The sequence below is a fragment of the Salmo trutta genome, chromosome 29 (genome assembly GCF_901001165.1).
Source record: "Salmo trutta chromosome 29, fSalTru1.1, whole genome shotgun sequence".
Classification (NCBI taxonomy): domain Eukaryota; kingdom Metazoa; phylum Chordata; class Actinopteri; order Salmoniformes; family Salmonidae; genus Salmo; species Salmo trutta.
The window spans coordinates 19,042,905-19,068,899 of NC_042985.1; the positions used below are offsets into that span (position 1 = coordinate 19,042,905).

A 25,995-nucleotide genomic window follows, 5' to 3' on the forward strand; every position below is an offset into this window, starting at 1 on the left:
TCCTGGCCATGATGAAAAAGCTGGACAATCTTTTCCAAAATCGTGAACAATTACGCCGCTGGGCGCTTCTATCCTTAAGACATACCCGGGGTCTACATGCACGACGTTTGATCTATCCATGGAATGAAAACTTACGGAACGTGGAGTGTGAGGGATATCTAGCGAGCAAGAGAGCCTGTCTTGACGACGGTGAATTGGAAACGGATGGATGTCAGGGCTAACCCTATAGCCGGCCCCTTTATCTGTAAGAAAGGAATAGTAAAATTGTTTGTACTAAATATAGCATGTTTTAAAAGGTCTGTACTAAATATTTAGAATTAAGTAAAGGGTTTTAAAATTGTATCTCACATTTTAACGAAAGGAATCTATCTTTTCTCAGAGAAAATGATTCAGGAAAGACGCGTGTGTGCGTTTCAAAACATTGGGCTTTTCGGAGGGGGTGTGTCTGCAATTGTTTTAAAACAATGTTTTTTATATGAATACAATCTTTCCTATAACCGACAGTTATAAATATAAGCATTTAAAGGGTATTAAAGTGTAGTACTGCGCTGTAATAATATATATATATACCGGATGTATAACACTTTTTTTTGTATGTGTATAAAAACATTCTGGCTTTGTTATATATTGCGCTGTAAAATTGTATGTACTAATTATAGCCTGTTTTAAAAGGTCTGTACTAAATATTTAGAATTAAATAAAGGGTTTTAAAATTGTATCTCACCTTTAACGCCTGGAATATCACGCTCCCTCTCTCCCAGGATGTCTAAGAAAAAAAGGCTTTCAGGAAAGACGGGTGTGTGTGCGTGCGTGTGTGTGTGCGTGTATGTGTGTGTGTTTCAAAAACAAAGGGTTTTTCGAGGGTGTGTGTCTGCATGGGGTGTTTGAAATCAGCTAGGCACTTTCGTGTCATTAGCACACAAGCCTCTCAAAACCGAATTTATTTCCCCCCCAGAGGATGTGGGGGCTCTCTCTCTCTCAAAAGTCAAACCCCACAGTCACAATATAAACGGTCTAGACACCCCCTAAGGTTGAAAAACAATGTTTATTTCTAAACAATACCGTTACTATCGGTTCATTGTTGCATAGAGGATGTCGCCCGAAAAACACTAAACTTACCCATCGCTCTGTAAATTCATTCCATACTTTGTCTCAGTCAGGACACAGTGGCCCAGCTGAAAAACTATTTTCCTGCATTTCTGCAAGCCTACATACATGGAGAATTTCGAAGGTGAGGATATTAATATTTTCGCTTTTGGGTGTGTTAGGTATTTTCAGGGAATTGTTTGATCTTACGAAATTAACCTGTCTGGGCTAGGGGGCAGTATTTTCACAGCCGGATGAAAAACGTACCCAATTTAAACAGGTTACTACTCTGACCCAGAAACTATAATATGCATATTATTAGTAGATTTGGATAGAAAACACCCTGAAGTTTCTAAAACTGTTTGAATGGTGTCTGTGAGTATAACAGAACTCATATGGCAGGCAAAAACCTGAGAAAAATCCAAGCAGGAAGTGAAAAGCCTGAGAATTGTAGTTCTTCTTTTGATTCTCTATCAAAGCTACAGTGTCTGTGGGGGACGTTGCACTTCCCAAGGCTTCCATTGGCTGTCTAAACCCTTCAGAAAGTGGTTTGAGCATTTTCCTGTCACTGGGCAGATAATAGGAGCTCAGTTTCTGAGTGGTCTGCCTGGCAACAAAGGGATTGGATATGCGCGGTCACGCGAGGGCGCCCCTCCTTCTTTTTCTTCTTGAATGAATATGCTATTGTCCGGTTGGAATATTATTGCAATTTTACGTTAAAAATACCATAAAGATTGATTTTAAACAGCGTTTGACATGCTTCTAAGTACGGTAATGAAACATTTTGACTTTTTGTCTCTCGTTCTGTGCTCGCGCGTGATGCCTTTGGATAAGTGATCTGTACGCACAAACAAAACGGAGGTATTTGTACATAAATATGGATTATTTCGAACAAAAACAACATTTCTTGTGGAAGTAGCAGTCCTGGGAGTGCATTCTGACGAAGATCAGCAAAGGTAAGAGAATATTTCTAATACTAATTCTGAGTTTAGGTTGCCCCGAACTTGGCGGGTGTCTGAATAGCTCACCGTGATGGCTGAGCTATGTACTCAGAATATTGAAAAATGTGCTTTCTCCGTAAAGCTATTTTAAAATCTGACACAGGGGTTGCATCCAGGGGTAGTCTATCTATAATTCTTAAAATAATTGTTATATATTTTGTCAACGTTTATGATGAGTAGGAATGGGCCAAAATACCAGCAACAGTGTGTGAAAACCTTGTGAAGACTTACAGAAAACATTTGACCTGTGTCATTGCCAACAAAGGGTATATAACAAAGTATTGAGATAAACTTTTGTTATTGACCAAATACTTATTTTCCACCATCATTTGCAAATAAATTCATTAAAAATCCTACAATGTGATTTTCTGGATTTTTTTTCTCATTTTGTCTGTCATAGTTGAAGTGTACCTATGATGAAAATTACAGGCCTCTCTCATCTTTTTAAGTGGGAGAACTTGCACAATTGGTGGCTGACTAAATACTTCTTTGCCCCACTGTATGTTGATGATGTAAAGAATATTTGCTGGTCTGTGGTGTGTAATGAGGAGCAACAAGATGCTGCACTTGACGCATTTATGTTACTAATAAACACGTACACATTAAGAAAATTACTGTAAAAACTGTTAAATCCCATTGGATTGATGAGGAATTGAAAAATTGTATGGTTGAGAGGAATGAGGCAAAAGGTATGGCAATTAATTCTGGCAGCCCAACTGATTGGCAAATGTACTGCAAATTAAGAAATCATGTGACTAAACTAAATTTAAAAAAAAATAAACTACACTATGAAACAAAGATCAATTGTATAAAGAATGATAATAAAAAGCTTTGGGGCACCTTAAATGACATTTTGGGGAAAAAAAGCCAACTCGGCTCCTTCATTCATTGAATTAGATGGCTCATTCATCACAAAGCCCACTGATATTGCAAACTACTTTAATGATTTTTTCATTGGCAAGATAAGCAAAGTTAGGGATGACATGCCAGCAACAAACGCTGACACTACACATGCAAGTATATCGGACCAAATTATGAAAGACAAGAATTGTACTTTTGAATTCCATAAAGTCAGTGTGGAAAAGGTGAAAAAATTATTGTTGTCTATCAACAATGACAAGCCACCGGGGTCTAACAATCTGGATGGAAAATTACTAAGGATAATAGCAGACAATATCGGCACTCCTATTTGCCACATCTTCAATTTAAGCCTACTAGAGAGCGTGTGCCCTCAGGCCTGGAGGGAAGCTAAAGTCATTCCGCTACCCAAGAATAGTAAAGGCCCCTGTACTGGCTCAAATAGCCGACCAATCAGCCTGTTCCCAACCTTTAGTAAACTTCTGGAAAAAATGGTGTTTGACCAGATACAATGCTATTTCACAGTAAACAAATTGACAACAGAATTTCAGCACTATTATGGGGAAGGACACTCAACAAGCACAGCACTTACACAAATGACTGATGATTGGCTGAGAGAAATTGATGATAAAAATATTGTGGGGGCTGTCTTGTTAGACTTCAGTGCAGCTTTTGACATGATCGATCATAGTCTGCTGCTGGAAAAACGTATGTGTTATGGCTTTACACCCCCTACTATAATGTGGATAAAGAGTTACTTGTCTAACAGAACACAGTGGGTGTTCTTTAATGGAAGCCTCTCAAATATAATCCAGTTAGAATCAGGAATTCCCCAAGGTAGCTGTTTAGGCCCCTTGCTTTTTTCAATTTTTACTAACGACATGCCACTGACTTTGAGTAAAGCCAGAATGTCTATGTATACATGTCAGCTACTACAGTGACTGAAATGACTGCAACACTCAACAAAGAGCTGCAGTTAGTTTCAGAGTGGGTGGCAAGGAATAAGTTAGCCCTAAATATTTCTAAAACTAAAAGCATTGTATTAGGAACAAATCCTAAACCTCAACTAAATCTTGTAATAAATAATGTGGAAATTGAAGTTCAGATGACTAAACTGCTTGGAGTAACCCTAGATTGTAAACTGTCATGGTCAAAACATATTGATGCAGTAGTAGCTAAGATGGGGAGAAGTCTGTCTATAATAAAGCGATGCTTTGCCTTTTTAACAACACTATCAACAAGGCAGGTCCTACAGGCCCTATTTTTGTCACACATTGACTACTGTATGGTCAGGTGCCGCAAAAAAGGACTTTGCAATTGGCTCTGAACAGGGCAGCACGGCTGGCCCTTGGATGTACACAGAGAGCTAATATTAATAATATGCATGTCAATCTCTCCTGGCTGAAAGTGGAGGAGAGATTGACTTCATCACTACTTTTATTTATGAGAGGTATTGACATGTTGAATGCATGTTGAATGCACCGAGCTGTCTGTCTAAACTACTGGCAAACAGCTCGGACACCCATGCATACCCCACAAGACATGCCACAAGAGGTCTCTTCACAGTCCCCCAGAAAATACTATGGGAGGCACACAGTACTACATAGAGCCATGACTACATGGAACTCTATTCCACATCAAGTAACTGATGCAAGCAGTAAAATTAGATTTAAAAAACATATAAAAAACCTTATGGAACAGTGGAGACTGTGAAGCAACACAATCATTGGCTGAGAAACATGCATACACACACACACACACATACACACACGGATTTAGCACTGTAGATATGTGGTAGTTGTGGAGTAGGGGGCTGAGGGCACACAGTGTGTTGTGAAATCTGTGAATGTATTGAAATGTTTTTAAAATGGTATAAACTGCCTTCATTGTGCTGCACCCCAGGAAGAGAATGGGGATCCATAATAAATAAATATGCAATTGGCAATTAGTACTTCAGTCTCCCCTGTTTTCTCAGCGCCAGCTCTAAGCGGCGTGTCAGAGGCGGTCTCGTTGCAAAACTAAGGCCGTCACCGAAACAAAGACGGTTTTGCGGAGTTGTTCTGCCGAGTTATTTGAGAAAGGAAAGAGAGGAAGGCTCCACATCACTAGGCTCAGTTGAGTATCTTACCTAGTTATTTTCAGATGATCTCCTTTTGCTCTTACAACTGTGTGTGTTTTCCATACCTGTTCGCTCCTCTCCCTGTAGGCTTTACAGACGCTCCACACCCCTTCGCTGCAACCCTTCTAATTTAGTGTATCCTGCGCGCACAACACGTGTGGAATTCCTGGTCTCTGGCACTGTTTGGATCTGCCGATCTGTGGTCAAGAACGCCAAGTTCATCTCAGCCTATGCTGCCCTTCAGTCCCTTGACTTTTTGGCCCTGACGGAGACTTGGATCACACAAGAGAACACTGCCACTCCAGCTGCTCTCTCTTCATCGGACTACGTTTTCTCTCATAGAGCATCTGGTCATCGCGGTGGTGGCACAGGGCTACTAATTTCTCCTAAGTGGAGATTTTCTCTCTCACCTGTTCATCTCCTCATTTGAATTCCATGCTGTCACTGTCACTTCTCCACTCAAACTCAACATTGTAGTCATCTATCACCCACCAGATACCCTTGGAGAGGTCCTGAATAAGCTTATTTTCTGAGGATGGTTCACCGCTCTTCGTACCTGGTGACTTCAACCTCCCAATGTCTGCCTTTCAATTAATTTCTTTGCAACTCTCTTTTCCTCTCCTTGCCTCTTTTGACCTTACCTTTTCCCAGTCGCCTCCCACTCACAAGGCAGGCAATACGCTTGACCTCATCTTTACTAGAGGCTGTTCGGCTACTAACCTCACTGCAACCCCCCTCCAGGTCTCTGATCACTACTTTGTTTCCTTTTCTGTCTCCCCTACCCAAAATGGTAATGTGCCCTTGCAATCTTCACTCTCTCTCTCCCACTATTCTTTCCGCTTCTATTCTATCATCTCTCCCTTCAGCTAAATCCTTCTCCCTCCTGTCTCCTGATTCTGCATATTTGACCCTACTCTCCTCCCTTTCCACATCCTATGACTCGCACTGTCCCCTCTCCTCCCAGCCAGCTCGGTCCTACCCTCCTGCTCCGTGACTCATTGCTAGCTTATAGAACAGGGCGGCGGGCAGCTATCATCCTTTCACTCCCTCCTTTCTACCTTCTCTTCCTCTGTATCCACTGCTAAAGCCACTTTCTATTATTCTAAATGTCAAGCTTCTGCCTCTAACCCTAGGAAACTCTTTTCCACCTTCTCCCTCCTTAATCCTCCACCACCTCCAGGTTGATGAAATCAACTCCTCATTCTCTTAGCTTCTTGGGGCTATGTGGGACGTTAGCGTGCCACCCGTGGCGCACCCTATCAAAAGCAGGTGCATTTCAAGAGCGGCAAATTTGAAACCAAATAAATGTCAAAATTCAAATTTCTCAAACATACAACTAACTTACAGCCTTTGAAAGATAAACATCTTCTTAATCTAACCACGTTTACCGATTTCAAAAAGGTTTTACGGGGAAAGCATAAAGTTAGGTTATGTTAGGAGAGTACATTGACAATAGCTGTGTGTAGTGTATTGTCGATTCAAAGACAGGCGTCACCAAAACCATAAAATCAGCTAAAATTATGCACTAACCTTTTACAATCTCCATCAGATGACACTCCTAGGACATTATGTTAGACAATGCATGCATTTTTAGTTCTATCAAGTTCATATTTATATCTAAAAACAGCGTTTTACTATGGCGTTGATGTTCAGGAAATCGTTTCCCTCCAATACCGGCAGTCAAGTCATGACAACAAAATAATTAATTAATATTAGAAAACATTGGTAAAATATTATATTGTCATTCAAAGAATTATAGATTTACATCTCTTGAACGCAATGGACTTGCCAGATTTAAAATTAACCTTACTGGGAAATCACACTTTGCAATAATCTGAGCACTGCGCCAGAAAAATACGCATTGCGATACAGACTAACCGCCATGTTGGAGAGATCTAAAATCGAAAATACTATGTAAATAATCCATTACCTTTGATTCTCTTCATCAGATGTCACTTCCAAAGAATCCCAGGTCCATAACGAATGTAGTTTTGTTAAAAAAAACTCATCATTTATGTCCAAAAACCTCCGTGTTGTAGCACATGATCTAAGCCAGCCGGACTTCACTTCACTTCAAGAACGGAAAAAATATATTTTCGTTCGTTCAAACATGTCAAACGTTGTATCGCATAAATCATTAGGGCCTTTTTTAACCAGAACATGAATAAAATTCAAGGCGGACCATTGGGTTCTCTTTTAAAACGTTTCGGAATGAGAGTACCCACCATCAACTCGCACGCCAGGTGTCTAATGGGCCATCGCCGTTCCAACGCTCTTCTTCAGTCAGATCTCACTGTAGAAGACTCAAAACACTTTGTAAAGGCTGGGGACATCTTGTGGAAGCAATAGGAAGTGCCAAAATATTCCTCCTTCCCTTTGTTTTTCAATGGTATAGGCTTAAAGTCAATTCAACACATCAGGTATCCACTTCCTGTCAGAATCTGTCTCAGGGTTTTGCCTGCCAAATGAGTTCTGTTATACTCACAGACACCATTCAAACAGTTTTTGAAACTTTAGGGTGTTTTCTATCCATATATAATAAGTATATGCATATTGTAGTTACTGGGTAGGATTAGTAACCAGATTAAATCGGGTACATTTTTTTATCCAGCCGTGAAAATACTGCCCCCTATACCCTAACAGGTTCTCTTAGCCTATTGAGTCCACTGGTCCCACACAGAACTACCCTATGCCTTGACCTCTTTCTACTCTCTCTCTCCAGATGAAATCCTGCGACTAGTAAGGTCTGGCCGCCTGACAACCTGCCCGTTGAACCGATCCCCTCCTCCCCTCTCCAGACCATCTCTGGAGGCCTTCTCCCATTCCTCACTTCCATCATCAACTAATCCCTGACAACTGGCTGCATCCCCTCTGACTTCAAAATGGCCAGAGTCGCTCCCATCCTAAAGAAACCAACACTCAACTCCTCTGACGTAAAAAACTACAGACCGGTATCCCTTCTTTCTTTTCTTTCCAAAACACTTGAGCGTGCGATCTCTGACCATCTCTCTCGCTCTCTCAGAACGATCTTCTTGACCCTAACCAGTCAGGCTTCAAGACGGGTCACTCAACCGAGACTGCTCTTCTCTGTGTCACAGAGGCTCTACGCACTGCCAAAGCTGACTCTCTCTCCTCTGTTCTCATTCTCCTAGATCTATCCGCTGCCTTCGACACCGTGAACCATCAGATCCTCCTCTCCACCCTCTCAGGGCTGGGCATCTCAGGCTCTGCACAGTCTTGGATTGCATCCTACCTGGCAGGTCGCTCCTACCAGGTGAGGTGGAGAGAATCTGTGTCTGCACCACGTATTCTCACTTCCTCTTCCAAAATGGGGTAGCAGTCAGACGTCTTTGTCCTTCATCTTGTCGTGTCCCATGTATATATCTTTTTATGTCTTTTTCTTCGCATATCTTTTTTAAATATTTTTCTACACCTCAACTTCAAAATACTCTCCTGCTACCCGCCTCACCCAATGTGGTGTGGATCTGCTTTTTTTCTAAAGTATTTTTCTTTACCACTGAATCGGAATCCCCCAACAGAAGCTAGCCAGCTAACTAGCTACTAGCTAGTAGTCAGCTAACCACTGCTAGCGGTCATCAGCTACCTTTAGCTCGGAGAGCTCTCACTAGTTTGTACAACGCGATTCAAACCAGAACATAACGGACCTATTTTCTCTCCATATCCCCAGATTCCTACTGCAAGCTCTGAACCTTCTCACCTGGATCATTGCACCTAGCTAGCTGCAATCCGAGTGTCTACTCCTGGCTAACGTCTCTTCCCTGTGGCTCAGATGGTAGAGCATGGTGTTTGCAACGCCAGCATGGTGTGTGCCCTGGACACCATATGTGAATTGATTGCCCCCCATCTATCTTCCCTGCTCATGCTGCTAGGTGAACTAAACTGGGACATGCTTAACACCCCGGCCATCCTACAATCTAAGCTTGATGCCCTCAATCGCACACAAATTATCAATGAACCTACCAGGTACAACCCCAAATCCGTAAACACGGGCACCCTCATAGATATCATCCTAACCAACCTGCCCTCCAAATACACCTCTGCTGTTTTCAACCAAGATCTTAGTGATCAATGCCTCATTGCCTGCATCCGTAATGGGTCTGCGGTCAAACGACCACCCCTCATCACTGTCAAACGCTCCCTAAAACACTTCAGCAAGCAGACCTTTCTAATCGACCTGGCCGGGGTATCCTGGAATGATATTGACCTCATCCCGTCAGTAGAGGATTTCTTTCTCACCATCTTAAATAAGCATGCTCCAGTCAAAGAATTTAGAACCAGGAACAGATATAGCCCTTGGTTCACTCCAGACCTGACTGCCCTTGACCAGCACAAAAACATCCTGTGGCGTACTGCATTAGCATCGAATAGCCCCCGTGATATGCAAATTTTCAGGGAAGTCAGGAACCAATATACACAGGCAGTTAGGAAAGCTAAGGCTAGCTTTTTCAAACAGAAATTTGCATCCTGTAGCACATACTCAAAAATGTTCTGGGACACTTTAAATTCAATGGAGAATAAGAGCACCTCCTCCCAACTGCCCACTGCACTGAGGCTAGGAAACACTGTCACCACCAATAAATCCACTATAATTGAGAATTTCAATAAGCATTTTTCTACGGCTGGCCATGCTTTCCACCTGGCTACCCCTACCCCGGTCAACTGCCCGGCACCCCCCACAGCAACTCGCCCAAGCCTCCCCATTTCTCCTTCACCCAAATCCAAATAGCTGATGTTCTGAAAGAGCTGCAAAATCTGGACCCCTACAAATCAGCTGGGCTAGACATTCTGGACCCTCTCTTTCGAAAATGATCTGCTGAAATTGTTGCAACCCCTATTAGTAGCCTGTTCAACCTCTCTTTCGTATCGTCTGAGATTCCCAAAGATTGGAAAGCTGCCGCGATCATCCCCCTCTTCAAAGGGGGAGACACTCTACACCCAAACTGCTGCAGACCTATATCTATCCTACCCTGCCTTTCTAAGGTCTTCGAAAGCCAAGTTAACAAACAGATTACCGACCATTTCGAATCCCACAGTACCTTCTCCGCTATGCAATCTGGTTTCAGAGCTGGTCATGGCTTTCGACTCTGTCAATCCCCGTATTCTTATCGGCAGATTAAACAGCCTTGGTTTCTCTAATGGCTGCCTCGCCTGGTTCACCAACTACTTCTCTGATAGAGTTCAGTGTGTCAAATCGGAGGGCCTCTTGTCTGGACCTCTGGCAGTCTCTATGGGGGTGCCACAGGGTTCAATTCTCTGGCCGACTCTCTTCTCTGTATACAGCAATGATGTCGCTCTTGCTGCTGGTGATTCTCTGATCCACCTCTACGCAGACGGCACCATTCTGTATACTTCTGGCCCTTCTTTGGACACTGTGTTAACTAACCTCCAGACGAGCTTCAATGCCATACAACTTTCCTTCCGTTGCCTCCAACTGCTCTTAAATGCAAGTAAAACTAAATGCATGCTCTTCAACCGATCGCTGCCCTCACCTGCCCGCCTGTTCAGCATCACTACTCTGGACGGTTCTGACTTAGAATATGTGGACAACTACAAATACCTAGGTGTCTGATTAGACTGTAAACTCTCCTTCCAGACTCACATTAAGCATCTCCAATCCAAAATTAAATCTAGAATCGGCTTCCTATTTCGCAACAAAGCATCCTTCACTCATGCTGCCAAACATACCCTTGTAAAACTGACCATCCTACCGATCCTCGATTTCGGTGATGTCATTTACAAAATATCCTCCAACACTCAACTCAACAAATTGGATGCAGTCTATCACAGTGCCATCCGTTTTGACACCAAAGCCCCATATACTACCTACCATTGTGACCTGTACGCTTTCGTTGGCTGGCCCTCGCTTCATACTCGTCGCCAAACCCACTGGCTCCTGGTCATCTACAAGTCTCTGCTAGGTAAAGCCCCGCCTTATCTCAGCTCACTGGTCACCATAGCAGCACCCACCCGTAGCACGCGCTCCAGCAGGTATATCTCACTAGTCACCCCCAAATCTTCTGCACATCAATCACTCCAGTGTTTAATTTGTATATTGTAATTAATTCGCCACCATGGCCTATTTATTGCCTTACCTCCCTTATCTTACCTAATTTGCACACATTGTATATAGATTTTTTCTACTGTATTATTGACTGTATGTTTGTTTATTCCATGTGTAACTCTGTGTTGTTGTATGTGTCGAACTGCTTTGCTTTATTCTTGGCCAGGTCGCAGTTGTAAATGAGAACTTGTTATCAACTAGCCTACCTGGTTAAATAAAGGTGAAATATATATATTTTTTTAAATACTGGTGTCCCCCAGGGCTTGGTTCTAGACCCCTTCCTCTTCTCTCTGTACAACAAGTCACTCGACTCTGTCATATCCTGACATGGTCTCTTCTATCATTGCTATGCGGATGACACTCAACGACTTTTCACCTTCCCCACTTCTGACACCCAGGTGGAGACACGCATCTCTGCGTGCCTGGCAGATATCTTTGCTTGGATGTCAGCCCACCACCTCAAGCTCAACCTCAATAAGGCAGAGCTGCTCTTCCACCCGGGGAAGGCCTGCCCACTCAAAGACCTCTCCATCACGGTTGGCAATGCCACGGTGTCCCCCTCCCAGAGTGCAAAGAACCTTGGCATGACCCTGGACAACACTGTGTCGTTCTCTGCAAACATCAAAGCAGTGACTAGCACCTGCAGGTTCATGCTCTAAAACATCCGTAGAGTACGACCCTACCTCACACAGGAAGCGGTGCAGGTCCTAATCCATGTTAATATGTAGTTACTATGACTGAGCTGTGGTTGTCCCACCTAGCTATCTTAAGATGAATGCACTAACTGGATTAAAGCATCTGCTAAATTACTAAAATGTCAATGTAAATGTAAGACCAGGCTCTTTTGACTAAAGTGCCTCTTCATACCCAGAAAATGGTGGATAACATGCTGGGGCCTGCAGCGGGGCCTGTCGTGAGAGAGACAGGGTTGTGATCTCTCCACCAGTCTGTGCCGGCCGTATTTCAGAACCTCTCATCCCCATTTTAACAAGTCAGTCGCTCCCTGCCCGGGGAATGCCTAAAACAGATGCAGGTGTCTGTTGGTCGGTGGAGGAGTTTTTGCAGGGAGCGAGGGGAGGCTTGGCTGTGTTAGGGTGAGCCTGGCAGAGAGGGATGCAGTGGGATGCAGGCCAGCCACAGCAGCACTGGGGTGGAGAGGAGAGGGAGCCACTGCAACGGCCAGGCAGCCAGGCAGCCAAGCTCCTGACCCAGGACCCAGGACAGGGCGGACTCATAGACTCACACAGGCACAAAACCTGGCATCACACACATAATGAAAATGAGATATGGAACAGAGACAGAGCACTGGCAAAGACACCAGTGGGGGATCTAGATCAGCAGAGATGACTTCGACAGCCAAGACAAGGCTCTGGGGAAGAGACCGCTGTAGTAGGAGTCTATGGTTTTACCCTGTCAGAACAGGGACCTGTGTTAGCCCACACTATTTTCAGCCTTTAAGAGGTCATTTTACCCTTATACTCTCCTTGCTTGAAACCATTTGAAACCATACGGTACTATTGAATACATTCACAAGGAAATGTTTCTTTAACTGGTGTGAAGAAAGTTTAAAGGAAGGAACAGAAGGGCCATCTGTTATGTAAAGGGTATAGGGCCTAGGCTAGCACTCTATCCTCAGTGTTCAATAAAAACACAGTAAATGTAAAATAAAAAGAGAGGTATAACGCATGCGAAAGTATTGACCAGAATGACCATCAGTGGATGTTGAGGATTTTTTTTGGGGGGGGGTGTCATTAAGTTACTGTTACGGTGGACGTGGTAAAAGTTTTATCTCCTAAATATCCACAGAGCACTCAGAACACACCCTCCAGATACTGAGGTGGAATAATACAACTCTCCAGCCCGGATATATTTCACCCTATCTTCAGCCCCACCATCACCCGCCAGCAGAAAAGTTGCCATTTAAAAATACACACACCCTTCTCAAGTGCCTATCCTTGTCATATAAAGAGAAAGAATGGAATTCAATGGAATTCCAGCCATAAAAGCAGCTTTATTTTGGCATCCATCTGAAATGTGTAACCACATTCAATGTTTTCTATGGCTTAAATCTGGGTTTTCCTTCTTTCAGCATAAAACCTGGATCGTGTATGAGGCGCACCGTATTCAGTGACAAGGTCCAAGCCTTTCACATTAAGCTCATGATTCATAGGTAGGGCTCAGTCTTTCCACTGTTAAGAGACAAAGGGGTATCCTAAAGAGACCTCGTTTAGCCTCTATGCATCGGTCAAACACAGTTTACAGTGCACACTACACTAATACTGTTGTACTCACTCTCATGATGAAGGCTCTTTATGAAGACATAAATCTGTTAAAAAGTAGAGATATCCTGACTATAATATATGTAGGAATATGTAACAGTCCTCTACAGAGGACAGGCTTTTCCTCTTTGTGTTATACAGAGGGGAGAAACAGCACCTGAAATAATGCATTTCTTGGTAGGTAGAGTCAGTAGCACATGCGCTGAGGATCATGACAAGTTCAAACAGTTCCGACCAAATTTTTCTGTTTCAAGGAAAATACAGGAAGCCATAGAAGAAGCCACAAAGTTTTTCAAATCAAAAATCAAATCAAATCAAATTTATTTGTCACATACACATGGTTAGCAGGTGTTAATGCAAGTGTAGCGAAATGCTTGTTCTTCTAGTTCCGATCATGCAGTAATATCTAACAAGTAATCTAACAATTTCACAACAACTACCTTATACACGCACAAGTATAAAGGAATGAGTACAAATATGTACATAAAAATATATAAATGAGTGGTGGCCGAACGGCATAGGCAAGATACAGTAGCCATCTTTAGCAGTAATATTGATCAAAAGAGCAGCTTCCAGCTCATTCTCTCTGTTCTTTGTTTACTCTTTGCTTCCTTATGTCAAAGACCCCACATAACACATTTGTCACTTTACAATACCTATAGAGATATCCCTACACCCTATAAGATTTTCCTCTACTGTACTGTATGTACGTAGAAATACCACATCAACTCAACCAGAGTAGACAGTAGCATATGGGTACCGTGTCCAGTAACAAAAAGCCATTAGACATGAAGGGTGGATTTGAGGATTTGTCCCATGGATCTGAGTGAGATGTGTGTGAGCCCCGTGGAATTTAAGGCAACCCATGGAAAGTATCAACTAAAGCACCTATGTAGAGAGAAGAACTTAGCAGTGTTCTCAGTCTGCTAAAGTAATGTACTGTGGGCTCCAAAATTACTGCCACTCCTGACTGGCAATGCACAAACAATACTTTAAAAAATATAAACAATATAATTATAGAGATAAACTCAAAATAACAACATGTGAGAAATACTGTACTTTATTAATGTTTCAATGGAACCAAACAAAATCATACAATTATTTAATACAAAACACATTTCACCAAAATCAAGGTTTCATCATTATTGGCACTCCTCATTTAGTACATAGCGCATCCACCTCTGGCAAGGAAAACAGCATGGAGTCTTTTCCTGTAATGTTTGACAAGGTTAAGAAACACATTTGGAGGGATTTTGAACCATTCCTCTATGCAGATCCTTTCAACATCCTTCACATTCTTGGGTTTGCGCTTATCAACTGCCCTCTTCAACCCATGCCACAGGTTTTCTATTGGATTGAGGTCCGGCGGCTGAGATGGCCATGGCAGAACATTGATTTTGTTGTCACAGAACCATTTCTGTGTGGATCTCGAGGTATGTTTTGGGTCATTGTCTTGTTGGAAAGTCCACCTACGGCCAAGTCCCAGCCTTCTGGCAGAGGCAACCAGATTGTCAGCCAAAATTGCCTGATACTTGGTGGAATTCATTATGCCAAAAAATCTTAACCAGTGTCCCTGGACCTCTGGAATTAAAACAGCCCCAAAACATCACTGACCCACCACCATATTTCACCGTGGGTATGAGGTGCCTTGTATGCATCTCTGTTTCGACGCCAAACATGCCGATGCTGTATCTGACCAAAACGTTCAATTTTGGTCTCATCTGACCACCTTCTTCCATTCATAATTTAAATTACGTTTGGCAAACTCCAAGCGCTTGCATCTGTGTCTTGGGGTCAGAAAGGGCTTTCTTCTGGCAACCCTTCCAAAGAGCCTGTGGTTGTGGAGGTGGCGTTTGAACCTGGTGACTCCAAGACGCCACCAAGGCCTGCAATTCTTTCACAGTGATTGTTGGGGATTTTGTTGCTTCTCTCACCATCCTCCTCCCTATCCTGGGGCCAAAATGCATTTGCGTCCTCAACCCATGAGGTTTTCAACTGTTCTATATCTTTTGAATGTTTTAATAATTATCCTGACAGTGCTCAGTGGTATATTCAATCGTTTGTGGATCTTCTTGTAGCCATTAACAGATTTATGAAGGTCTACGACCATCTGTCTCTTTTGAACTGCCAGTTACATTTTAGTCATTTAGCAGACACTCTTGTTATTTACAATAATCTTTAAGGGTGCCATTAATGGTGAAACCTTAATTTGGAGGACATTGATTTTTAATTAAATAAATAAATGATTTTGGTGGGTTCCATTGAAACATTAATAAAGTAGAGTATTTCTCATGTTGGTATTTTCAGTTTCTCTCTATAATCATATGGTTTATATTTTTTGTGCATTGACAGTCAGAGGTGGCAGTAATTTTGGAGCCCACTGTATGTAATACATCTATACCATTTAGCAAAGCCTTTTATCCAAATTGACTTACAGTCATGCGTACATACAATGTTACGTATGGGTGGCCCCGGGAATCAAACCCACCGTCCTGGCGTTGCAAGCGCCATGCTCTACCAACTGAGCTAAAGGGACTGTAGTAGTAGAATATGGTTTTACTACTCTCTCACTGACAGAGATAGATGTCTCTCTAGCTCTGAGAATACCTTCATGCCGGATGGTTCTAGTGCTGCTATGAAACCTGGCACCATTCCGTTAATTTTCTTACGAGCCGTAAGAGAGCACAGTGGGCCACATGCCAACAGTCATTCAACGTCATTCCTTTCACAGTTTATGTTGAGCTATCTAATCAAGTGTGTAGTGCAATTCCACAGTTATTTTGAGCTTTTTAACCAAGAGTGCATTGCATATAACACAATTCCACAGCCCTGAGGCGACTCATTGGAGCCAAGGCATCACAGCTGTAGGAAGACCAACCTTAATACAAAGCAAGACTCTGCGCACAAAGAGACCACAGAACAGACCAAGTGTTTAGCCAACTAAGCTCTCCTACATTCAGCATGCAGCCTGCCTGCCTCACAGTAAGCACAGGGACTTAATAGGGACCAATACAAGCAGGCTTTACTGACATTTTTAACCTATGACTACTGGATATCTGCCAAATCCTTTTTTCAACTATCTAGGGCCATTTTGAAGAAAGAAGATGTTCAGTTTTTCTGACATTCTCTAATATTCTGATACTCAACTCACTGACTGACTAACAGTATGAGCTCTGAGACATGGACCTAAAGGAAATGTCACCGTGTTTACTGAGCTATAAAGTCTGACTGATATATCATCAAAGTGGGTCAGGAACATGAGCCAGAAGCATGCAGGGTCACCTTAGGTCAGAGGTCAGATTGAGAGCTAGGTTGTTTATCATATTGATCCGGGATGGACCACACAAAACACGTGTTTAGCCCGACTAGTTGGGGATCAATATTTATTTATTCAACCTGTATTTAGCCAGGTAAATCATTGAGAACTAATTATCTACTGCAATAATACAGGGTTTGTCACTGAGCCTAATTTAGGTCAAACCTGTCTGTGTCTACAGTGTGTATTTAGGACTGTAGAGCTATAGGGGAATGAGTGGGCAGGATGCCAAGCTCTCCAGGATCTGCAGTGGGAACATCGACTTATCTATTGGTGTGTGTGGTCCATATAAATAAACACACATACCCCTGCATTATACGCCCCAGCACCACCTCTCATCACACTCGGAAATCCCCCCCACCCACCCACCCGCACACACACACACACACACACTCACACACACCCTGTGCTTATTAAAAACAGCAACACAGAGTTCAGCACACAGTGCTTTCTGTAGAGCAGGACCACAGGAAACAGACAAGGCAGAAACAGACCTGGACTCTACTCTATGCAACATATCTATAGGCTAAATCTGATTGAGCTCAAAGAGAATGCAGCCATAAGCCTCTGCAGACACCTTGCCAAATAACAGAGTCAAAGTTTAACCATACAAAGTAAAGAGATGCCTGCTGCAAACTGACTCCAGCTCCACACAGAGGGCAGAATAAACAGAGCCTTGGGTTACAGCTACAGTAGGAGATGTGGTTTTATTGTATGCAAGCAAAAAGGGCCAAGGCAGGAAAAGCAGATGTTTCTGTGTCTATGTCATCAGTCTACTTTGGTCTCCTCAATATAATTTATGACAGCATCTCACTGCTACTATGGGATGTGCCCTGACCTGCTGAATATATTCCCTAGGTGAGTATACACAGAAATCAGGCCTCAATACGTTCCCTAGTAGTGAGAGAGAGAGAGTACAGAATGGTCCCTGGTTGGTTTAGCTCACAATGTGTTGCAGATGGCGAAGTTACTGTCGGAAATGCCTAGGCTTTCTGGGTAAGTGGTGCTGATGTTGGCGTCGGTTCAAATCCAGGGTCCACCTTGGACAGAGATGGACCGTGTTATACAGAAGTAAACTCACTGGGCAACTCACTGCAGGGTATCAGAGACAGAGAGACAAAAAGGACCCAGACACATAGAGTAGAGTACAGTACATACTGCAGTTCATACCACTCCCACAGACCACAGCAGTATAAGCTACAGTACAGTAGAGTACAGTAGAGTACAGTAGAGCAGTCCAGTCCAGAAAATCCAGTCCAGACTACTGTCCATACCACAACAGTATAAGCTGCAGTACAGTCCAGTCCAGTACAGCGCAGTACAGTATAGTAGAGTACAGTACAGTGCACACTGCAGTCCATACCACACCCGCATACCACAGACCAGCTGCATGAATACTGAGTGAGATCCCACCCCGGCCACATAAAAGCAGACCACTCCCTCCATGGGGTCAGCTAGTCCCCACACTGCCCAGAGATCTATCGGCTGGAGGGCTGGAGGTCTGGTGAGAACACTGGCCCCTGTGATAAATCACAATTTCACTGGTATTAAAAGTGGAAATTAGTCAAAGCTAATATGAGATCAGAGGGACTCTTTATCTTGATTAAATCTTAATATAGTAAAGATCTCCACTGGATTACAGTGCATGGGGGGAAAAATGTGGTTGAGAGCGCAGCAAATTGGGTTGAAGGGAGACTCAGAGGCAAGCACGAGTTCCTAGAGCGCAACTTGGAAAGGGTTCACTCAGAATTATGGCTTAAAATCATATTGGAAAAACATTTCTAAGAGTTAAATCCTGATGAAATAAGAAGTAAAATGTATCCAGCTGCACACTGACTGGACACATAGCCAGTCAATAGAACAGGTTTACACAGGGACTTATGTCTCTCCAATTTCTGGCCACAGGTGTATTTTAGAGATGCATATAAAAAATCAAGTTAAAGGAACAAATATGTCCATCATGATCCTCCATTGAGATCCCAGATCCTGGACTCAGAATTCAGTCAACCCAGTCACCCCAACCTGACCTCTGTTTCACTCCTTATGGACAGATAACAGTGTTATACTCTGCTGCCCTCTACTGGTTATGTATAATTGATTAAATGTCTTTAATAAAAAATACTGTATCTTGTGTTTGGATGCAGTTGATCTTGAGAATTCTATTGGGGCCGTGTTTTTCCATGTTTGAAAGTTTGTGTGGAATGATGTCAACATTTCATCTCAATGAATTAAACTTACCTTTTCTTTCCTCTGATTCAATCTATCCTGTCACTGTTCTGTTCTATTCTGAGTGGTTCGGCAGGAGTCCACAGGCCTGTCCACAGGCCTGTCCACAGGCAGGAGTCCACAGGCAGGAGTCCACAGGCCTGTCCACAGGCCTGGCCAGGCCACTGGTAAATGAGTTAAGTGTCCTACCTGACACCTCCCTGCCACACAGATGGAAGTCTCGTTCTGGCCGCACGGCGTCCCATCGATGACCCTATCCGACTGACGCACGTAGAAGCGGAAACCGGTCGCACGACAGTTGAGTTCACAACGCTGGTCCCCTGAAACTGTGACAGAGAAGACACAGAAACAAATGATTTGATATGATTTATGAGTACATTATCTCTCTCTAGTAGGGTGCCTGGCAGGTCTGTAAATGTACATTGTTCAATGTAGGTGGACAAGCTGGGTAGACTGCTGCATTAGAATTGTGATGTAGTGCAGTAAAGAGTTGTTGTTTTCTTCCATTGAGCCATGCTGCCATCTAGCAACTGATGCGAGGAGAGGTCTAAATCCTGGCACGTCCTCACAATTATCCCGTGATTACAAGTGATGAGTAAATCAATGTTTGCGGTGTGCCTTCTACAGTAATGCTGTGTGGTGAAAGGTAATGCCAAGCAACAACGAGGGATTCAAGGAAAGCTAACCAAATTCCTAATAAATCCAAGGGATCAAGGGAAGTTAACAGGTTATTTTCTCCTCTCTGGTGATCCATTAGTGCTAATTAGAACCACAGATCTCTGGGTGGTGTCTCTTGTGTGGGAGGGTGGCAGATGCCCTCCAGGCCTGGAAACCACTGGGAGTTGGCAGGCAGTGGGGTGAATGTAACGTCAGGTTTGTAATCCACCTGCACTTGGACTTCACTCAGATGTTTTGTGCATTAGCTCATGAGGTTACAAGGACAGCTATTGCTAAAAATGTTGTAATTGCATGTTCATGTGTTTGAGATAAGTATCAAGCATACTTGACTTATCCTCTTCAACTAAACTGAAGATATTTGAGCTTTAATCTAGTTATACGGCTGCAGTAAATGCCATTCACTCCAACAGAGAGAAGACAAAACATAACATGTTAATCAGTATCCTAAAAGTAATTGTCTATCCTTGAGGTGTTTTGACTGTTGCTTGGATACTTAAGACACCTAGATCTCCAAACAGCTCAGGACATTCACCAAAATGGCCGAGACAGGTGACATACTGTGGTGCTTACATCACCTCACACCTTGGATAATATTGTCCAACACCAAGGCAATGTGAAAAACATGACGAGATCCACCCATACCTTCATTGAAAGGCTCCCACTCGTACAGTCGACCCATGAAGGGATAGCTATTGTAGGAAGAACACTGCACCGCTCTGATGTGTCTACTGGCTGGAGGACAGGCCTGGACAGACATATAGACAGATAGAAAGAGAGTGAATATGTGTCCCCCGGCCTACTAAGTCCAGACATGGCCACATTCCCCCCCAAGGTAAATTCCAGTCTTTACAATCGGTGCCTAGCAAAGTCAACCATTGCAACATCTCCACTATATCTGTCTTATCAGACCTCATCTTCCTTAATAACCTCCATGTTTTACCCTTCATGATTGATTTAGCTGTTTAGCTGTGGGTTACAGTGAGGGATTAATTCATAAATGATCATAAGTGATGGCTGAACCGTTCTTACATCAGTGTTGCAAATCTTGTACTGGTTGTGCTCTCCCACACAGGTGGGCAGGGGGTTGTAGGGCCATCCAAAGGGTTGCTGAGCTGCTGAGGCCTGGCTGGATGAGTGCTGCTGCTCCTGCCTAGGTTGGTGCCCCTGGCTGGGCTGGTAGAGTGAGGAGGACCAGGGTGGGTTAGAATTAGGGTTAGACCTGGGCTGGGGGGCTGGGTTAGGGTTAGAGTTAGCCCTGGGCTGGGGGGCTGGGTTAGGGTTAGAGTTAGTGTTAGCCCTGGGCTGGGAGGCTAGGTTAGGGTTAGACCTATGCTGGGGGGCTGGGATAGGGTTGGAGTTAGGGTTAGCCCTGGGCTGGGAGGCTTGGTTAGGGTTAGACCTATGCTGGGGGGCTGGGTTAGGGTTAGCCCTGGGCTGGGATGCTGGGTTAGAGTTAGACCTGGGCTGGGAGGCTGGGTTAGGGTTAGACCTATGCTGGGGGGCTGGGTTAGGGTTAGACCTATGCTGGGGGGCTGGGTTAGGGTTAGAGTTAGGGTTAGACCTGGGCCGGGAGGATGGGTTAGGGTTAGAGTTAGGGTTAGCCCTGGGAGGGGAGGCTGGGTTAGGGTTAGACCTGGGTTGGGGGGCTGGGGGCTGGTGATAGACTGGGCTGTAGCTGTGGAGATGGGGGTTGTTGTAGGGCGGACGGTAGGGGTTTGGCCTGTGGCCTCCGTGCCTGGTGGCTGACGGGCTGGGGTCAGAGAGCGGGGAGTGTCTCTGTCTGTGGGAGCGGCCAGCCCCTGTCTCTGTCCCAGACGTCTGGCCTGTGTCTGTCTGGAGAGACACAACATAAGGCATCCTCCCATAGCCATACTTCCCTGGAATGATGGGACTGTCACTGCCCCTCCTGAAAACACCCCCCCACACACACACACACACACACACACACACACACACACACACACACACACACACACACACACACACACACACACACACACACGGGTAAAGACAATTGTCTGTGTAAAATAGCCTCCATTTACGGCACTTGTTTATGTTCAAAATGTGTTGACTGGACTATCAAAGACTGTCAAACAAAATGTAAAAGACACACATCACAAGTGCAAATTACTTCTGAGAAGCGGATGGATATTAGTGTCAGCAAGCAAGCGCCGAGCGAGAGCGCTTTTGTCTGGAGGCTTGGATTCCTACGTCAACAACCCCCCATTACTCAACTGTCAGCTCTATTTATTTAAAAGCTTTTTAACTCAAGCTCACAGGAAGGAGGCCATAAACCCGCCAAGCACAAGCCGAGCCATTGACTCCATCCATAAAAGAATAGCTTTATACTGGAGGGGAGTCCAATGGACCATGGGGTGAGCTGGAGCTCCACAGAGACACTTTTAGACTGGGCATTAAACACAGGCCAGACTGAAAGACAGAGACAGGCCCCTGTCTGTATGGTGTGATAGATACTGTACCTGCGTCCAGCATGGGCCTCTCTGTCTCTCTGCTGGTCCCTCAGCTCACCTCGGCGGGCCAAGCTGGTGTTGCTGTTGGAGGGTGGGGTTCTCCCAGGGTTGGTGCGGTGCAGCGGGACAGTGGGTCTTAGGGCAGACACTACATGGCCTGGGTTCTGGTTGGGGTGCTGGGGTTGGTGGCCACCTGGCCTGGAGGGGTAGGCAGCTGCACCCATGGAGGGGGTGTAGGAGGGTAGGCAGGGTCGGTTCTGTTCCTGAACCCCTCCCCCACAGGAGCGGGAGCAGGAGGACCAAGGCCCCCAGGAGCCCCAGGAGCCTGGGCCACCACCCTGGACTCCTCCAGCCTCCTGCTGCTGGGGCTCTGCCCTTTGAGGGACCTGCAGGAACATCCTGAGTTAAAGCCCTACACCACCCACAGCATGGATAACATGAAACAGACATGAGAGCAGAGCAGAGTAGAGAAGCAAAGTAGAGTAGAGAAGTAAAAGAATAACGTCATTACATTAGAGCGCTTCCCAGAAATCATTCTCATGAAAGACTTGAAGCCAATGAGACTATGTCATGTCATCAACAACGGTTTTCTCTCTCCCTCGCTCTGTATGAGATGAGCTTCTGTTCATGTCAGATAAAGCCCAGATTTGTCTGATTAGAGGTTGTCTGTTACTCTCCCATCCCCTACTGACTACCTGCATATCCCTCTGTTGACTCTAGCCCTCTGTGTAACGCTGCCAGAGACGTATTAGCGCCTTAGTGGCTATCACTGCACTCTCTGTCTCAGGACCCTGCGTCAGCCAGCTTTGCCCGAGGAGCCGCAAAGAAGGAAATCCAGCTCTTTAAGAGCCACTTTGTCTACATTCATCCTGTCCTCTGTGAGCTTACACATGCACATGGTAAAGGCTCAGCCTCCCATTGGCGTTGAGAAGACTGTAAGAGAATACCCAAACGGTAGGGATAGTAGGCAGATAGCTATCCTTCTGTCAGTCACCGACATGGGGCTATTCAGAGATCACTCAGACCATGGCCCCCTCCTCGCTGCAGCCTTTGTAACTCTACTCCACTGTCATCTCCAGGGTCAGCCATGGGTCAAACAGCTGGACTCCTGGAAACGCAGAGGGCCAACAGAGACAAACTCTCTCCCAGAGAGGAATGCCCTGTCAGGCAGTTGTCTGTGATTGGATAGTTAGCCTGTCCATCAACACTCTCCACAAAGTACAGTTATAAATATATTGGTCCATCATTAATTTGCTCTCTCTCTCTCTCTCTCTCTCTCTCTCTCTCTCTTCCTTTCTCAATGACTGATTGCATGTTAACATGGGCCGGGATAGACTAGTGTTGTATTTAATGGCTTTGTGGTTGAAGAATAGCATCCCGGCAGCAGACACTTTAAACTTCCCCTGTACAGTTGAAAGGAACTGGAGGGTGTTAATTGGCTAGGGTTACGATCGGAAGACAAGATCATGCCTTCTTTGGCAGTTCAGATTCCGTGAGTCTGTGCCAAGCGGCGTGAGATGATGATAAAGGCGAGTGATAAATTGATTCTCAGGCTGCAAACACACGAGGGAGGTCTATCAACCTGGGCTTGGGGATGTCAAACAGACCACACACACGTTAAAACAGATTCTGTGCTCTCCACTCAGCACAACCCCCTCCCTGCTCTCCTTCTCCCCTCTGCTGACCCCCAGCCACTCTACTGACCTTCCTGTGGTCTGTAGTGAGCTGGCAATCCAGGGGATTTGGCCTGAGCAGCAGCAGAAGCATGGAAACTCTGTGTGTGACAGATAGCATACTGAGCTGTAACACTTTTAACAACGTTTTTTTACAGAGAAAAATTATTGTTATCTGAAATGGAGACAATTAAAACAAAACTATCATGCATAGTGCATGATCAGCAGCTGCAGTGTGATACATGTTTATGATGAGTCTGTTCAGTGTACAGTACACCAACATGATTAGACTGTAATAAGTGACAAGTGATATCTCACCTCAGAATCCAGATACAAAGTTCCCTCATATCTCCTAGATTTTGAGGGCTACAGTACCTACAAAAAGGATATGTTGTACTTGCAGACATAATGACATTAATAACACAGCAATAAAGCAGTAATATCCTATTTAACACAAAGCTTTCTCCTCAAGACCACATGCAGTGTCAGGTCTGCTCTTTAGTGTCTCAGATTGTCTGAAGGTTCTGCCCACTTGACCATGTGTGTTGACCCTTGACCCTAACCCTGGTCCTAATGAGTGCCCACCCACAGACACAGAACTCCACTTTGAGATGCCTGGACTGCAGTGACACTTATCACTGTGCTCATAGTAAAAACGAATCTGTGATGCATCTCTCAAAATAAACCACACTTGGTGTGATGAATGTGGGGGTATAAAGATCACTTCAACTTAAACATAGACCTATCTGTTTTGTTTGTCTCACACTGGTGCAATTCCACTCCATGTGAAGTTTGGAAAGTTCCAATGTGCATTTATTTGCACAATAGCCTAGAATTGTAATTTATCCAAAAACATGTAGGCTAGGCCTATTACTTCAAATTTCTTTAAAACGTATTATGAGGCTGGGCTATTACAAATATGATTTAGTTATGGTAAACAACATCACAATTGCAGGCATGTATATATCTGTGCTATCAACAAACAGAAATCTGGCTACACCCTGCGCAAAAAGATCGACATTCTGTCAAACCCGACAGGGACGGGAAAGGAGGCTCTCGTCCAGGCTGAGGGATTTGGATTTAAAGTGTGAGCGCGCAGTAGCGAGCCAAATGAAATTACACTTTCAAAATCTGAAATCCTTAGCGATTTATGAGAGGCATAGCATGTAGGCTACCATTTGAATTTTCTTTGAAAGAAATGAGTCGACAAACAAAACCATTATACGCATAATTATGTGTAAATTACTAACATGTCAATCATTTCATCAATTGCATTATAATGTTTCCTAATGTATTATATGATTGTGATTAGGGTATTATGATTATTATTAGGCCTATATTATTACACTTTCATAAAACGTAAATTGTCTATTCCTACCTTGGATGACTGTGCTTGTGTTTTCTACCTTGTTGCTTTCTCCAGTGCAGTATTGCGTCTTCTCAATGGTAAATTGTGGCGCCAGTTATCCTCATAATCCAAGAGCATGGCCAGAGTTCCATCCAGGTGTAAAAGAGTTACTACCACCGAATCAATGAATCAATTTTAAAACCGCTCCAAATATCCAAACGTTCTGTAGATGTGCTGGTCACTGGTCAACATGACTTTATTCCGTTCACTTTCTCTCTCACGCTCTCTCTATCTCTGGCGTCCTGAAACACAATTCTACTCAGAGAGAGAAGAAACAACTTGTTGCGCCCCCTGCTGCCTCTCTCAGAGAGAGAGAGAGAGAGAGAGAGAGAGAGAGAGAGAGAGAGAGAGAGAGAGAGAGAGAGAGAGAGAGAGAGAGAGAGAGAGAGAGAGAGAGAGAGAGAGAGAGAGAGAGAGAGACATAAACTGAGTGTACAACCCCACAGCCTCAGTTTGTTGGGGCATGGTCTCTACAAGCTGTTGAAAGCGTTCCACAGGGATGTTGGCCCATGTTGCAGTTCTTGACACAAAACGGTGCGCCTGGCACCTACTACCATATCCCATTCAAAGGTATTTAAATATTTTGTCTTGCCCATTCACCATTTGAATGGCACACATACATCATCCATGTCTCAATTGTCTCAAGGCTTAAAAATCCTTCTTTAACCTGTCTCCTCCCCTTCATCTACACTGACTACACTGACCAGGTGAATCCAGGTGACATCACCTGGATTCACCTGGTCAGTTTATGTAATGGAAATAGCAGGTGCCCTAAATGTTTTGTACACTAAGTGTATA

The 25,995-nt window shown here is 44.2% G+C and overlaps 2 protein-coding genes across 2 annotated transcripts in view; both read right to left on the reverse strand.

Moving 5' to 3' along the window:
- Nucleotides 1–20,783, reverse strand: part of LOC115167052 (thrombospondin type-1 domain-containing protein 4-like) — a 42,773-nt gene extending 21,990 nt beyond the window's left edge. Inside the window, exons 1-3 of the mRNA XM_029721094.1 lie at nt 20,675–20,783; nt 20,288–20,390; nt 19,157–19,293 (exon numbers count right to left, since the gene is read on the reverse strand). Coding sequence (XP_029576954.1) covers nt 19,157–19,293; nt 20,288–20,324 — 174 coding nt within the window. The 5' untranslated portion in view covers nt 20,325–20,390; nt 20,675–20,783. The remainder of the gene's footprint in view (nt 1–19,156; nt 19,294–20,287; nt 20,391–20,674) is intronic.
- LOC115167554 (thrombospondin type-1 domain-containing protein 4-like) lies at nt 20,371–25,461 on the reverse strand. The gene is made up of 7 exons (XM_029722114.1): nt 25,168–25,461; nt 24,108–24,164; nt 23,821–23,890; nt 22,126–22,502; nt 21,263–21,551; nt 20,716–20,818; nt 20,371–20,390 (listed from the first exon to the last, which is right to left on the reverse strand). Exons 2-7 carry the CDS (start codon nt 24,134–24,136, stop codon nt 20,371–20,373), a joined length of 888 nt encoding a protein of 295 aa, XP_029577974.1. The 5' UTR covers nt 24,137–24,164; nt 25,168–25,461.
- Between the last annotated feature and the right edge of the window lie 534 nt (nt 25,462–25,995).